The sequence below is a fragment of the Magallana gigas genome, chromosome 1 (assembly GCF_963853765.1).
Source record: "Magallana gigas chromosome 1, xbMagGiga1.1, whole genome shotgun sequence".
NCBI classification, from domain to species: domain Eukaryota; kingdom Metazoa; phylum Mollusca; class Bivalvia; order Ostreida; family Ostreidae; genus Magallana; species Magallana gigas.
The window spans coordinates 30,677,589-30,695,495 of record NC_088853.1 but is presented as its reverse complement, the minus strand read 5'-3'; the positions used below and the strand labels follow the sequence as shown (position 1 = coordinate 30,695,495).

The window sequence follows — 17,907 nt, the reverse complement described above, 5'->3', positions numbered from 1 at the left end:
TTATGTTAAAGTACTGTTAATATATGTATTTGAGCTTGATGTACATGTATTCTGTAATTAATTTTTCTACCGAAAATATACTAGTCCACATTAATTTATAAGAAAAAAAATATACTTAAAGCTTCTGTTAAAAGAGGGTTAACTGAAAGAAAAAAGCTGGGTAAAAATAATATACCATCGCAAATTATGAGAGATTTTTTTATCACATGTTCTACCATGTATTTTGTTAATATCAACTTTCTCCGTAAAAATTAAAATTGTGCACAGCACAAACAAATTATATACAAGACGTCAAAAACTTTACGCAATGAAATAAATGTCCTTGAAATTTAACAAACACACATTCTATTTTCGAACATTTTTTAATGAATTCATGAAATATAATTAAAACAACATTAAATGCCTAACATTTACAACTCAACACTTTTCAACTGGATTAAATAAATAAATAAACGTTAGTAAATTTAAACATGAGCCATGCTCGTATTTTGACGGTTCTTTCCAAAAACAGCAAGTGCTAATTATTTTCATTTCAAACCCAAGGAAATTTAATACAAAGTTATTAAATCTGACAAGTAAAAATAAAGAACGACCGTGGATTCAAACAGGATCCTTGAACTAAAAACTTCCTCGTTTGTTTTTATTTTTGAAACATGAATTTTGAAGCAAGAGTATTTTCATAAAAAAATGTTTAGTGGTATGTTTCATTACATAAAATTTGTTTTAAAAGATACATAGGTGATCAATTCGCTATGTTATTTCTGTATTTGCACAGTAAACATCACTTTATTTTCATCACCGGATTTTTTTGTCTGCTAACAGTTTCCAGATCTTATGGTAAGCCAATCTTTATCTACCATTTTATATTTAAAACACCAATGTATAAATGTTTATGGATTCTAATTATTATCAAAACAAAAGTTTGCTAATAAAGAGATCGTTGATGTACAAATGAGTCAACTTTAAAATAACAATGTAATATGGTTTCTATTAGTTTTTTTTTCTATTGTTATAGCAATGTGCATTTGATAACTTAATCGGTGTATTTGTAGAGTGTTAAGAATACCATTTATAGACTAAAGATTTACCCTGTCTTAATTATACACCTCACATATAAACAATTGCATGACTTGTGTCAAATTTGATGTCAAGGAAAAGATTTATATTAAGGAATCTAGGAGATCTTTATGAACATTCTTTTCAAACCACTTGATATGTTTGTACATACGGCAAGAGGGAACACAATGGTTGACAAAATACAATAAACCAAACGTGTGAGATATATATATATATATACTCGAGAATCAGGGTCAATGTCGACGCTCGATATACATAGCATCAATGTCGACACTTAGGAAAATTGAGTTTATAAGCGATTTCTAGTTGTAATTTGACAAGGATGGACTTTGATAAAATTGTTTTGCCGTAATTAATACATATCTCATCGTTTTATAAAATAAAATCTAAGAAAACAAGAGATCTCAGAATCGTGTCGACTTTCGCAATATATACGCGTCGACATTATGTTTTTCTGCAGAATGTCAACACGAAAAAATGTATATGTGTTTGAAAGGGGAATTACTGTTCACGTCTTATTTCGTGTTTTGAAAAGAAAAATAGTTTTAACATACATGGAGATTTTATTTATCGAAACGCTACACATATTCAGTGTTTTCTTTTTATGTCGTCAACTGCATTTAGTTTTTGAGCGGAATTTGCAAATCTTTCAATAAATCGATGTATTATCTCAGTTTTTCTAAAAATAGACAAAGAGTTGTCCCACATGACAGTGATGTGGAAAGTCCCGTCTACTTTCGTTTTTCAACTTACTCGCGTATATTTACATTATGAATTCTTTATTTCTCGCGGCATTTCTTGTTTCTAGATTGTAATTTTCGTTTGAAAGATAAAAAGAAATAGTTTTATAATTGTATCCACCGGTGTATACTAATTCTTGAACTCTTTTTTAGGGAAAATACATACATACTGCGAAAGTCGACTCGATTCTTACATCTCATGTTTTCGTAAAGTTTATTAAATAAAACATTTAGATATGTTTTGGATAAGGCATATAAACATCATCTAAGTCATTTCTTATTAAATTACAACGGGAAAACGCTTATAAATTCAATTCCCCTACGTGTCGACATTAATGCTATGTATATCGAGTGTCGACATTTTATATATATACTCTCCCCCCTAAAACCAATTTTCCCGGAAATGTTACCCTTTTTTGAGAAAATAAGATTTTTAAAAAAATAGCGTTCGTTTATATCTATATATACACCTGTTCCTCGCTCCGGAAAGAATAAGTACAAGCCAAATATTTTATAATAATATATTGTCACATTAAATGCATGTATATACTATTTCAAAACTTATATTATTAGGGTGTTTTCTCTTGTTATTCACACCATATGAAAAAGTACAAGCCTAATGTTCTTATCCATTAAATCACACACAATGTTTAAAATAAATTCTTTAATTTACCACACCTAAAATATTCCAAGCCCCATTTTAATAAAACCCTTTTCCCGAGAATTCTTCTCTTTGTTGAGAATATAAGGTTGTTGGAATAAACAGCGTGCGTCCCCAACCCCCTTCCGGTAAGAGTACTTCTCTGGTCGCGTCTTATTCTTTTTGAGAGCGTCTTCATATATATTTACATGTTTTGTTATGTCTTAATTATAAGTTAATATACATATAGATGCAGATATATCATGACATGACATTCAACACATCTTATATACCTTCGACGCCTTGTGCAAAAAATTGCGATTACGAATTAAGCTGCAAAAATTTAAGACTGTTCACTTTCGGGAAAAGATATCAAAATTAAGTAACTTTAACTTTCATCTAGGGGAAATAATCTGAACTACAAGGCATCATACAAATGTTTAGGGATGATTTTTCAACGAAAAAACGTGATTTTAAAGTGATTTGAAAGTGAGTGCCCTGGGATCCGTCTTCTAAAAAATCAACGCAAATAAATTGGTTCGATTCCGAACCTTCGAAAAATTATTTAATAATTTTGTTATATCCGTCCTTTATCAGCATTGGGGTAGGGGATACAAGAAGCATCATTGTATTGAAATTGTACAAAATCGAGCCCTCCGATATTTTCTTGGTGTTCATCGGATTACTCCGTTGCTAGGTAAAGCGGGTGGTAAAGTTCTAAAATCCACCACGAAATGAACATTTTGCGTCTGTTGAATCGACTAGTATATATGGAAAATGAACGCATTACCAAGTTGGCACGGTGCGCAAAACAATTCTTCTCACTGGAGCTCTCAAGTTAAAAATATCCTGGAATCTCTAAACATGGGAAGTACTTATACCAATTTTATACCTTGTAATATGAACTATGCAGAGGAAAATTAACGTAATAACTTCGAAACCGAATGTTTCAAAAATATTCAAGATGTGCCAAAACTTCGAACATATATCCTATTTAAATCAAGCTATTCCGTTGAAGAATATACGTTACGCTAGATCTTGCTAAACTCATCAGATCCTTGGCAATGTTTAGCTGTGGTGTACTTCCTCTAAGAATTGAAACAGGTCGCAATACAGAGGAGAACCGGTACAGGAAAGAATATGTAACTTGTGTGACTTAAATGAAATTGAAAATGAAAAGTTTGCTTAGTGATATTGTCCATTCAAAATATTACCAATTATAGTACTCTGTTCACTAATCTAATATGTAAATATCTCCGCCGAATTGCTCATTTTATCTATTAATTATACAACAGAAACATTTGACAAAGCCAACTAACTCCTAAAACATGCAAATTTTATTCACTCTGTAACAGTTTTAAAGCGACTTATAGGTCCATTGGCCGGGTGTATTGACATTATATCTGTAAAATGAATTTTGTAATTAATTATATACATGTACACATATCACTATTATAAACTATTGACTTAATTGCTATATATTCTGCTTTGTAACGACTCACAGGATGATTTGTTTATTGGGTTGTATATGTTTTATACCCATTCCCCCTGTTCTCTCCAATTTATAAGTCTCAAATCAGTGTATGACTCCTTTTTCTTAACATAAATGATTTTCAAATTACATGTTGAATATATAACACTTTTGATTTGCAATTTTGACAAAATTAATGTAACGTTATAAATTCTATGTAACATTGGCATTTTTTTTTATTATAATCTAAAACTATTACGTTATATATCAATATTTTATACTATTCGACTTTTCCCATCAGTTTTTTTGATTTATCATTAATTAAATGGGGCCTATGTCCGAAAAGTCTTTATGTGAAAATTATGAAAGTTTGACAACTAGAGATTCTACCCTCACCATATATTGATCCGGAGTACTTTTTCAACGTTGAAAATTGAGACCAAAAGTCGTGATATTTATACCCGGGGTCATTTTTCAAAAGCTTGAAAATAGTTTTCTGAACTCTGATGACCTTAACACACATTAACTCAAATAACTGAGTTTTGAACTGTTTTTTTACTGGAACTTCAAATTGTTCAACACGGTTTAATGTACACTTATATCCTTTATGTCCCTATACATATACGGACGTGGCTGTGTTGTTTTAAACCCCTGTCACACTTGGCTGGCTGACAACGTACTAGAAACGCCGTGGGAGCGCGGTACAAACGCTAATAAACACAGAGGAAACACCAAGAGAGCGCGATGATCGCAGCAACAGCTCTCGGGGGTCGCTGTGTGAACGCAGCAAAACAAAAAAACAACTCGTTCAAACGCTGTGAGTGCGTAATGATAGTGCAATAAAGACGCAGTGAGATCCCAAAGGACTCCAAGAGGTCTCCGTGCAAGTGAGGAAGGTATATTGCTACATAAGTAAGGAAAAATGACTATAGAAAAAATTAAATTCACCGCGTTCATCATATAGTTTTTTGTTAGGTTATCATCAAGGGTTTCTGTTAAACTAAATAGGGTACATGTACATTCAGCTTAACTTAACAATGATAGTGGTAGACTATTGGTTAGTAACTCTGAAAATTTTCAGAACAGACATTTATTGTTTCCGAGCCCGATGTTTATCACTCTATTTAAGTTAAATGGATGTATTACAAGTATAAGAGAACCTATTTTTTCACCTTTTTTTTCCTAACTGTAGTTTATACAATGGTGGTTGTGCACCACTAGTAGGTGCCATGAGAATTTCAGCCCACAGAAATAGTGCCTCAGATGTTTTCGAGCCAAATGTTCTTTTACATTTTTTAACATATATAAAAACACTGTTAAAGGTCGGGACCGCTTGATAAATTCACAACAGTAATGTCCACACGAAATATTTATGCCCGTTGGTTTATTTCAATTTTAATTCCCTTTGTGTACTGTAGGGTCTGATTCTGCTTAACTAGTGAGGGTACAGGTACTTTCAGCTGAACTTAACAGTGGTAGTGCTAGTCTATTGGTAATTAACACTGAAAAGTTCAGTCCCAAAAATCAGACATTCATTGTTTCAGAGCCCGATGTTTATAGTTATATTTATGTTTATGAGATGCATTACATGTATAGAAAGACCTAAATGTTTTAAAGAAGATGTTGTATAAACACAATATATCGACAGTGTAAGACCAATTGCGGATGACTCTAACAATTTCAGCTCCAGCGTAAGGTGTTTCGATGTTTCAGAGCCCGATGTTTTAATTGTCTTTTTCCCTACACAAAGTTTTTACCATGGTAGCTGTCCACAACTAGTAGGTGCCATGAGAACATCAGCCCACGGAGTAAGAGCCTCCGATGTTTTTGAGTCAAGTCTTCTTTCATCTTTTAAGAAGTTGTATCAACACAATATGTTGACAATGTTAGAGCAGTTGCGGGAGAACCTAACAAAATCATTTCCTGGGTATTGTGTTTCGATGTTTCGGAGCCCGATGTTTTTATTGGGGTTTTTTTCATTTACTATTATTTTTACAATAGTAACTCTCCACCACTAGTAAATGAACACTTCAGCTAACGGGGTAAAAGCATCTGTTTTCTGTTTTACTGTTTTCGAGTATTATGTCCTCTTACCTTTTTTTAACATATATATAAATAAGACTGTACAATGTCGACACCGTTTGATAAACACAGCACTAATGTTGACAAGAAAGATATATACGTTGGTGTTTTTCATTTTAATTTCCTTGGTGTACAGTAGGGTCTAATTCCGTTAAACTAGAAATGGTGTATGTACTTTCAGCTTAACTAAACAGTGATTGTGCTACACTATAGGAAAGTAACACTGAAAAATTCGGTCCCTAAAGAACAGACATTCAATGTTTCCGAACCCAATGTTTATAATTCGATTTAGGTTAAATAGATGTATTACTGGAGGGCCTATATCTTTTAAAAAAGAAGTTGTATCAACACTATATGTTGACAGTGTCAGACCACTTGGGGGTGAACCTAACGATTTCATCTCCTGGGTATGGTGTTTTGATGTTTCGGAGCCCGATGTTTTTATTGTTTTTTTTCCCTTGCTATAGTTTTTTACAATGGTAGCTGTCCACCACTAGTAAACGAAAACTTCAGCCCACGGGGTAAAAGCCTCTGTTGTTTTGGAGTACAATGTCCTCTTAACTTTTTTAACATATATAAAAACAACATTGTACAACGTCGACACCACTTGATAAACACAGCACTAATGTTGACACGAAACATATATACGTCGGTGTATTTCACTATTAATTCCCTTGGTGTACAGTAGGGTCTTATTCTGTTTAACTAAATGTGGTAGATGTACTGTTAGGTTAACCTAACAGTGATAGTGTTAGACAATTGTTTACTAAAACTAAAAGTTTCAGTTTCAGTCCTCACAGAACGGCCATTCAATGTGTCCGAGCCCGATATTCATAATTGTATTTATGTTAAAGAGATGTGTTACAGGAGGGCCAATATTTTTGAAAAAAGAAATTGCATCAACATGATATGTCTACAGTGTCAGACTACTTGGGGCCGAACTGAATAATATCAGTTCCGGGGTAGGGTGTTTCGATGTGTAGTAGCCCAATGTTTTTATTGTTTTTCCCCAATTATAATTTTTACAATAGTAGCTGTCCACCACTAATAAGTGGCATGAAAATTTCAGTCCACGAGGTAAAATCCACCGTTGTTTCCGAGTACAATGTTCTTTAACCTTATTTTAACATATATAAAACAATAAGGCACAAGGTCGACACCGCTTGATAAACACAGCACTAATGTCGACACAAAAGATATATACGTCGGTTTATTTCATTTTTAATTCCCTTGGTGTACAGTAGGGTCTGACACTGTTAAACTGTAAAAAGTACATGTATTTTCAACTAAACGTACCAGTGAGAGTGCTAGTCTTTTGGTTATAACACTAAATATTTAAGTCCAAAGAGAACATTTTACGGATAATGGTTCGATGTTTCCAAGCCTGATGTTTATAATTCGATTTAGCTTAGGTTGTCCATCCAAAACTATCATATTTCATATCTAATAGATTGCAAGTTTGATCACTAAAATCTTAGTGTGATTTTAACGAGTTTATTAAATAATAAAGTCTCATCTTTGAAATCTTTCAAAAAATTTAATTTTGATAAATTTATCATATGTTGAAGTTAACATTGAAGTCTATGGGAAAAATGCATTTTTAAATATATTTCTTTAGTACAAGTAATTTTCTCACATTTCTCTTGGTAAAAAGTTGCAAAAGCTTTCTCCGTCTTCGAATATGCTAAAATAATTCATAGTTTACCATATTTTTTTCAGAAAATGATTTTTTTTAAATTTTCCTAAAGGGCAGACAACTCTTAAAAAGTTTTAAGTGCAAAACGTTAATTTTTTAACTACATACATACACCCAAGTTTGGTTTATGTCAGTCTCATAATAGCTTCAAAATATGTATCTGATGTAGTATAGATCAATCAAAATTGTTAAATTCACCTTAGTTATAGATGGACTACCTTAAATAGATGTATTAAAGGAGGGCCAATATCTTTTTAAAAAAGATTGAATCAACACAATATATTGACAGGGTCAAACCACTTGCGGGTGAACCTAATAATTTCAGCACTGGAGTAGAGTGAATCGATGCTCCGGATCTCTATGGGTTTTTTGTGTGGGTTTTTTCCCTAACAATAATTTTTACAATAGAAGGAGGCATGAAAACTTCAGCCAACGGGGTAAGAGCCTCCGTTGTTTCCAAGTACAATGTTCTCTAACTTTTTTTTAACTTATATAAAAACAACACGGCAATATGTCGACCGACACCACTTGATAAACACAGCACTAATGTCGACACTAAAGATAGTTTTTTTTTTCATTTTTAATTCCCTTGGTGTACAGTAGGGTCTGATTCTGTTAAGCTATATAAAGTATTTGTACTTTCAGCTGAACTTAACAGTGATAGTGCTAGACTTCTGGTTACAAACACTGAAAAATTCAGTCCCAAGAGAACGGACATTCATTCTTTTCGAAGCCATGTCTTCATAATTGTATTTATTATATATAGATGTATTACAGGAGGGCCTATGTCTTTTTAAAAAGAAGTTGTATCAACACAATATGTTGACAGTGTCATAATACTTGCGGATGAAACTAACAATATCATATTCAGGGGAGGGTGTTTCGATGTTTCGGAACCTAATTTTGTTATTGTTTTTTCCCAAACCATAATTTTTACAATGGTAGCTGTCCTACAATAGTATGTTCCATGAAAACTTCAGCCCACAGAGTAAGAGCCTCCATTGTTTCCGGGTTTTATGTTCTTTAACCTTTTTTAAACATATATGAAATTAACAATGTTAAAAGTCGACATCACTTGATAAACACATCACTAATGTCGGCACAAAAGATTTAGATGTCGGTGTATTTTATTTTTAATTCCCTTGGTGTAAAGTATGGTTTGATTCTGTTAAACTACATAGGGTATATGTACTTACAGCTTAACTTAACAGTGATAGTGCTAGACCTCTGGTTACAAACTCTAAAAAAAAATCAGTACCAAGAGAACGGACATTCATTCTTTTCGAAGCCCGATCTTCATAATTGTATTTATGTTAAACAGATGTACATGTTGTATTACAGGAAAGCTTATATTTTTAAAAAGTTGTATCAACACAATATGTTGACAGTGTCATACCAGTTCCGGATGAACCTAACAATATCTTTTTTGAGGTATGGTGTTTTGATGTTTCAAAAACCCGATGGTTTTATTGTTTTTTTTCCTAACTATAATTTTTACAATGGTAGCTGTCCACCACTGGTAGTTGCCATAAAAACCCAAGCACACGAGATAAGAGCCTCCAATGTTTTAGAGTCAAATGTTCTTTTACCTTATTTTAACATATATAAACACAACATTCTAAAATGTTGATGCCACTTGATAAACACAGCACTAATGTCGACACGAAATATATATACACATCGGTTTATTTCGTTTTTAATTGCCTTGGTGTACTGTAGAGTCTGATTATGTTAAACTAGATAGGATACATGTACTTTCAGGTACCTTAACAGTGATACGCAGTACTGTTAAGGCTTAGTACGAAAATATCAGCGGATTTAAATGTTCATAAACCGATGCATCTATCAATACGAAATATTTATGTAAAGTTATTCTTTCATAATATAAATATTATATAAAAAAGAACATTATAGTAAATGCAACTGTGTATTACACTTAGAGAACTTTAGTCCATATTGAAAGAGTATCCGATGTTTTCGAGTCAGATGTTCATTTTGTAAAATGTCGACATCGCTTGATAAACACAGCCTTAATGTCGATACAAAAGATATGTACGTCGGTGAATTTCAATTTTAATTCCCTTGGAGTACAGTAGGATCTGATTCTGTTAAACTAAATATGATACATGTACTTTTAAGTTTACCTACCAGTGATAGTTTTAGACAATTGGTTACTAACACTGAAAATTTCAGTCCCCACAGAAGGGAAATTTAATGTTTTGGATCCCGATGTTCATATTTGTATTTATTTTATGTAGATGAATTACAGGAGGGCCAATATCTCTTTAAAAAGAAGTTGTATCAACACAATATGTTGACACTGTCTTAATACTTGCGGGTGAAACAAACAATATCATCTTCAGGGGAGGGTGTTTCGATGTTTCGGAACCTAATTTTTTTATTGTTTTTTCCCAAACCATAATTTTTACAATGGAAGCTGTCCAACACTAGTAGGTTCAATGAAAACTTCAGCCCACAGAGTAAGAGCCTCCATTGTTTCCGGGTTTTATGTTCTTTAACCTTTTTTAAACATATATGAAATTAACAATGTTAAAAGTCGACATCACTTGATAAACACATCACTAATGTCGGCACAAAAGATTTAGATGTCGGTGTATTTTATTTTTAATTCCCTTGGTGTAAAGTATGGTTTGATTCTGTTAAACTACATAGGGTATATGTACTTACAGCTTAACTTAACAGTGATAGTGCTAGACCTCTGGTTACAAACTCTAAAAAAAAATCAGTACCAAGAGAACGGACATTCATTCTTTTCGAAGCCCGATCTTCATAATTGTATTTATGTTAAACAGATGTACATGTTGTATTACAGGAAAGCTTATATTTTTAAAAAGTTGTATCAACACAATATGTTGACAGTGTCATACCAGTTCCGGATGAACCTAACAATATCTTTTTTGAGGTATGGTGTTTTGATGTTTCAAAAACCCGATGGTTTTATTGTTTTTTTTCCTAACTATAATTTTTACAATGGTAGCTGTCCACCACTGGTAGTTGCCATAAAAACCCAAGCACACGAGATAAGAGCCTCCAATGTTTTAGAGTCAAATGTTCTTTTACCTTATTTTAACATATATAAACACAACATTCTAAAATGTTGATGCCACTTGATAAACACAGCACTAATGTCGACACGAAATATATATACACATCGGTTTATTTCGTTTTTAATTGCCTTGGTGTACTGTAGAGTCTGATTATGTTAAACTAGATAGGATACATGTACTTTCAGGTACCTTAACAGTGATACGCAGTACTGTTAAGGCTTAGTACGAAAATATCAGCGGATTTAAATGTTCATAAACCGATGCATCTATCAATACGAAATATTTATGTAAAGTTATTCTTTCATAATATAAATATTATATAAAAAAGAACATTATAGTAAATGCAACTGTGTATTACACTTAGAGAACTTTAGTCCATATTGAAAGAGTATCCGATGTTTTCGAGTCAGATGTTCATTTTGTAAAATGTCGACATCGCTTGATAAACACAGCCTTAATGTCGATACAAAAGATATGTACGTCGGTGAATTTCAATTTTAATTCCCTTGGAGTACAGTAGGATCTGATTCTGTTAAACTAAATATGATACATGTACTTTTAAGTTTACCTACCAGTGATAGTTTTAGACAATTGGTTACTAACACTGAAAATTTCAGTCCCCACAGAAGGGAAATTTAATGTTTTGGATCCCGATGTTCATATTTGTATTTATTTTATGTAGATGAATTACAGGAGGGCCAATATCTCTTTAAAAAGAAGTTGTATCAACACAATATGTTGACACTGTCTTAATACTTGCGGGTGAAACAAACAATATCATCTTCAGGGGAGGGTGTTTCGATGTTTCGGAACCTAATTTTTTTATTGTTTTTTCCCAAACCATAATTTTTACAATGGAAGCTGTCCAACACTAGTAGGTTCAATGAAAACTTCAGCCCACAGAGTAAGAGCCTCCATTATTTCCGGAAACTATGTTTTTTAATGTTTTTTTAAACATATATAGAATTAACAATGCTAAAAGTCGACACCACTTGATAAACACATCACTAATGTCTACAGGAAAGATATATATGTCGGTGTATTTTATTTTTAATTCCCTTGGTGTACAGTATGGTTTGATTCTGTTAAACTACATAGGGTACTTGTACTTATGGCTTGACTTAAGAGTGATAGTGCTAGACTTCTGGTTACAAACTCTAAAAAATTCAGTACCAAGAGAACGGACATTCATTCTTTTCGAAGCCCGATCTTCATAATTGTATTTATGTTAAACAGATGTATTACAGTAAAGCTTATATTTTTTTAAGAAAAAGTTGTATCAACACAATATGTTTACAGTGTCATACCATGCACTTCCGGATGAACCTAACAATATCTTTTCCGAGGTATGGTGTTTTGATGTTTCAAAACACGATGGTTCTCTTGTTTTTTCCTAACTATAATTTTTACAATGGTAGCTGTCCACCACTGGTAGTTGCCATAAAAACCCAAGCACACGAGATAAGAGCCTCCTATCTTTTCGGGTCAAATGTTCTTTTACCTTGTTTTAACATATATAAACACAACATTCTAAAATGTTGATGCCACTTGATAAACACAGCACTAATGTCGACACGAAATATATATACACATCGGTTTATTTCATTTTTAATTGCCTTGGTGTACAGTAGAGTTTGATTCTGTTAAACTAGATAGGCTACATGTACTTTCAGTTACCTTAACAGTGATACGCAGCACTGTTAAGGCTTACTTTGAAAATATCAGTGGATTTAAATGCTCATAAACCGATACATCTATCAATACAAAATATTTATGTAAAGTTATTCTCTCATGATATAAATGTGATATAAAATAAAACAGTATAGTAAATGCAACTGTGTATTACATTTAGAGAACTTCAGCCCATAGTGAAAGAGTCTCCGATGTTTTCGGGTCAGATGTTCATTTTGTAAAATGTCGACATCGCTTGATAAACACAGCCTTAATGTCGATACAAAAGATATGTACGTCGGTGAATTTCAATTTTAATTCCCTTGGAGTACAGTAGGATCTGATTCTGTTAAACTAAATATGATGCATGTACTTTTAAGTTTACCTACCAGTGATAGTTTTAGACAGTTGGTTACTAACACTGAAAATTTCAGTCCCCACAGAAGGGAAATTTAATGTTTCGGAGCCCGATGTTCATAATTGTATTTATTTTATATAGATGTATTACAGGAGGGCCATTATCTTTTTAAAAAGAAGTTTTATTAACACAATATGTTGACACTGTCTTAATACTTGCGGGTGAAACAAACAATATCATATTCAGGGGAGGGTGTTTCGATGTTTCGGAACCTAATTTTGTTATTGTTTTTTCCCAAACCATAATTTTTATAATGGTAGCTGTCCAACACTAGTAGGTTCCATGAAAACTTCAGCCCTCAGAGTAAGAGCCTCCTTTGTTTCCGGGTTATACGTTCTTTAACTTTTTTTAAACATATATAAAATTAACAATGTTAAAAGTCGACACCACTTGATAAACACATCACTAATGTCGACACGAAAGATATATATGTCGGTGTATTTTATTTTTTTAATTCCCTTGGTGTAAAGTATGGTTTGATTCTGTTAAACTACATAGGGTACATGTACTTACAGCTTCACGTAACAGTGATAGTGCTAGACTTCTGGTTACAAACACTAAAAAAATTCAGTACCAAGAGAACGGACATTCATTCTTTTCGAAGCCCGATCTTCATAATTGTATTTATGTTAAATGGATGTATTACAGGAAAGCTTACATTTTTTTAAAAAAGAAGTTGTATCAACACAATTTGTTTACAGTGTCATACCAGTTCCGGATGAACCTAACAATATCTTTTCTGAGGTATGGTGTTTTGATGGTTCAAAAACCGATGGTTTTATTGTTTTTTTCCTAACTTTAATTTTTACAATGGTAGCTGTCCACCACTGGTAGTTGCCATAAAAACCCAAGCACACGAGATAAGAGCCTCCAATGTTTTAGAGTCAAATGTTCTTTACCTTATTTTAACATATATAAACACAACATTGTAAAATGTTGATGCCACTTGATAAACACAGTACTAATGTCGACACGAAATATATATACACATCGGTTTATTTCATTTTAAATTGCCTTGGTGTACAGTAGAGTTTGATTCTGTTAAACTAGATAGGCTACATGTACTTCCAGTTACCTTAACAGTGATACGCAGCACTGTTAAAGCTTACTACGAAAATATCAGCGGATTTAAACGTTTATACGCCGATGCATCTATCAATACAAAATATTTATGTAAAGTTATTCTTTCATGACATAAATATGATATAAAATAAAACAGTATAGTAAATGCAACTGTGTATTACACTTAGAGAACTTCAGCACACAGTGAAAGAGTCTCCGATGTTTTCGAGTCAGATGTTCATTTGGTAAAATGTCAACACCGCTTGATAAACACAGCACTAATGTCGATACGAAAGATATGTACGTCGGTGAATTTCAATTTTAATTCCCCTGGAGTACAGTAGGATCTGATTCTGTTAAACTAAATATGATGCATGTACTTTTAAGTTTACCTACCAGTGATAGTTTTAGACAATTGGTTACTAACACTGAAAATTTCAGTCCCCACAGGAGGGAAATTTAATGTTTCGGAGCCCGATGTTCATAATCGTATTTATTTTATATAGATGCATTACAGGACTGCAGGTGAAACTAACAATATCATCTTCAGGGGAGGGTGTTTCGATGTTTCGGAACCTAATTTTTTTTATTGTTTTTTCCCAAACCATAATTTTTATAATGGAAGCTGTCCAACACTAGTAGGTTCCATGAAAACTTCAGCCCACAGAGTAAGAGCCTCCATTGTTTCCGGATACTATGTTTTTAACGTTTTTTTTAAACATATATAAAATTAACAATGCTAAAAGTCGACACCACTTGATAAACACATCACTAATGTCTACAGGAAAGATATATATGTCGGTGTTTTTTATTTTTAATTCCCTTGGTGTACAGTATGGTTTGATTCTGTTAAACTACATAGGGTACATGTACTTACGGCTTCACTTAACAGTGATAGTGCTAGACTTCTGGTTACAAACCCTAAAAAATTCAGTACCAAGAGAACGGACATTCATTCTTTTCGAAGCCCGATCTTCATAATTGTAGGAAATTTAATGTTTTGGAGCCCGATGTTCATAATTGTATTTATTTTATATAGATGCATTACAGGAGGGCGGGTGAAACTAACAATTTCATCTTCAGGGAAGGGCGTTTCGATGTTTCGGAACCTTATTTTTTTTATTTTTTTTCCCAAACCGTAAGTTTTACAATGGTAGCTGTCCAAAACTAATAGGTGCCATAAAAACTTCAGCGCACGGAGTAAGAGTCTCCGTTGTTTTCGAGTACATTGTTCTTTAACCCTTTTTTAACAGACATAAAAATAACACTGTAAAAGGTCGACACCGCTTGATAAACACAGCACTAATGTCGACACGAAAGATATATACGTCGGTGAATTTAATTTTTTAATTGCCTCGGTGTACTTAAAGGTCTCATTCATTTAAACTAGATAGGGAATATTTACTTTCAGGTTCACTTAATAGTGAAAGTGGTAGGTTATATGTTAATAACATTAAAAACTTCACTCCCCATAGAACGGACATTCAATGTTTTCGAGCCAGATGTTTATAATTCAATATAGGTTAAATAGATATATTACATGGATGTTTTGATGCCTGACGTTTTAATTGGTTTTTTCCCTAACTATAATTTTTACAATGGTAGCTGTCCATCACTAGTAGGTGTGATGAGAACATCTGCCCACGAGGTAAGAGGCTTTCTTGTTTCGGAGTACAATGGTTTCTTACCTTTTTATAACATATATAAAAAACCAATGTAAAAGGTTGACATCTCTTGATAAACACAGCACTAATGTCGACGAGAAAGGTAAATACGATGGAGTATTTCATTTCTAATTTCCTTGGTGTACAGTTGGGTCTGATTCTGTTAAACTTAATATGGCACATGTACTTTTAAATTAACTTAACAGTGATAGTGTAAGACCATAGGTTACTAACACTGAAAATTTCAGTCCAACAGACTAGACATTCAATGTTTTTCGAGCCCGATGTTCATAATCGTATTTATGTTAGATAAATGTATTACAGGAGGGCCTATATCTTTTAAAAAAGAAGTTGTATCAACACAATATGTTGACAGTGCCAGACCACTTGCGGGTGAAACTAACAATTTCATCTCGTGGGTATGTTGTATCGATGTTTTGGAGCCTGATGTTTTACCGTCTTTTTCTTAACTATAATTTTTACAATAGTAGCTGTCCACAACGCGTAAATTGAAACTTCAGCCAACGGAGTAAAAGTCTGCTTTGTTTTCGAGTACAATGCTCTCTGATCTTTTTTTAACATGTATAAATTTAACAATGTAAAAGGTCGACACCGCTTGATAAACACAACATTAATGTCGACACAAAAGATATATACGTCGGTGGATTTCATTTTTAATTCCTTTGGTGCACAGTAGGGTCTGATTCTCATAAAATAGATTGGGTACATGTACTTTCAGGTTAACCTTATAGTGATAGTGTTTGGCTATATGTTAATAACACTGAAAATTTCTGTCCCCATAGAAAGGACATTTAAAGTTTTCGAGCCAGATGTTTATAATTCAATATAGGTTAAATAGATGTATTACAGGAGGGCCTATATCTTTTAAAAAAGAAGTTGTATCAACACAATATGTTGACAGTATCAGACCACTTGCGGGTGAAACAAACAATATGTCTCTTGGGTAGGGTGTTTCGATGATTTGAAGCCCGAAGTTTTAATTGGTTTTTTCCCTAACTATAATTTTTACAATGGTAGCTGTCCACCACTAGTACGTGTAATGGAAATATCTCCCCACGAGGTAAGAGGCTTTCTTGTTTCGGAGTACAATGGTTTCTTACCTTTTTATGACATATATAAAAATAACAATGTAAAAGGTTGACACCTCTTGATAAACACAGCACTAATATCGACACGAAAGGTATATACGTCGGTTTATTCCATTTTTATTTCCCTTGGTGTACAGTATGGTCTGATTCTGTTAAACTTAATATGGTACATGTCCTTTTCGGTTATCTTAACAGTGATAATGTTAGAAAATAGGTTACTAACACTAAAAACTTCAGTCCCCACCGAACGGACATTCAATGTTTTCGAGCCCGATTTTCATAATTGTATTTATGTTATATTTGTGAATTACAGGAGGGTCTATGTCTTCTAAAAAAAGCATTGTATCAGCACAATATGTTGACAGTGTCAGACCACTTGCGGGTGAATCTAATAATTTCAGCTCCGGGGTAGGCTGTTTCGATGTTTTGGAGCCCGATGTTTTTATGGTTTTTTTCTAAAACCGTAAGTTTTACAATAGTATCTGTCCACAACTAATAGGTGCCATAAAAACTTCAGCCTACGGAATAAAATAACACTTTAAAAGGTCGACACCGCTTGATAATTACAGCACTTATGTCGACACGAGAGATGTCGGTGTATTTCATTTTTGATTTCCTTGGTGTACACAAAGGTCTGATTCTGTTAAACTAGATAGGGTACATTTACTTTCAGGTTAGCTTGACAGTCATAATGTTAGACTATAGGTTATAAACACTGAAAATTTTGGTCTTCATAGAACGGACATTCAGTGTTTCCGAGTCCGATTTTTTTAATTCGATTTAGATTAAATAGATGTAATAAAGGAGAGGTTATATCTTTTAAAAATGAAATTGCATCAACACAATATATTTACAGTGGCATAACCAACTGCAAGTGAACCTAATAATATCATCTCTAGGGGAGGGTGTTTTGATGTTTCGGAACCCAATGTTTTTATTGTTATTTTCCCCAACTATAATTTCTACACTGGGACCTGTCCACCACTAGTAAGTGGCATGAAAACTTCAGCCCACAAGGTAAGAGCCTTTGTTGTTTCCGAGTACAATGTTCTTTGACCTTTTTTTAACATTATATAAAAATATCACTTTAAAAAGTCGACACCGCTTAATAAACAAAGCACTAATGTCAACAAGAAAGGTAAATAAGATGGTGTTTTTTTCATTTTTAATTCCCTTGGTGTACAGTAGGGTCTGATTCTGTTAAACTTA

The 17,907-nt window shown here is 33.1% G+C and overlaps 1 protein-coding gene across 1 annotated transcript in view; it reads left to right on the top strand.

The window, feature by feature from the left end:
- The first annotated feature begins 476 nt into the window (after nucleotides 1–476).
- The window catches only part of LOC105345716 (uncharacterized), a 153,742-nt gene continuing 136,311 nt past the window's right edge, over nucleotides 477–17,907 (top strand). The window contains exon 1 of the mRNA XM_066065909.1: nucleotides 477–837. Within this exon, the coding sequence (XP_065921981.1) occupies nucleotides 753–837 (85 nt within the window). The 5' untranslated portion in view covers nucleotides 477–752. The remainder of the gene's footprint in view (nucleotides 838–17,907) is intronic.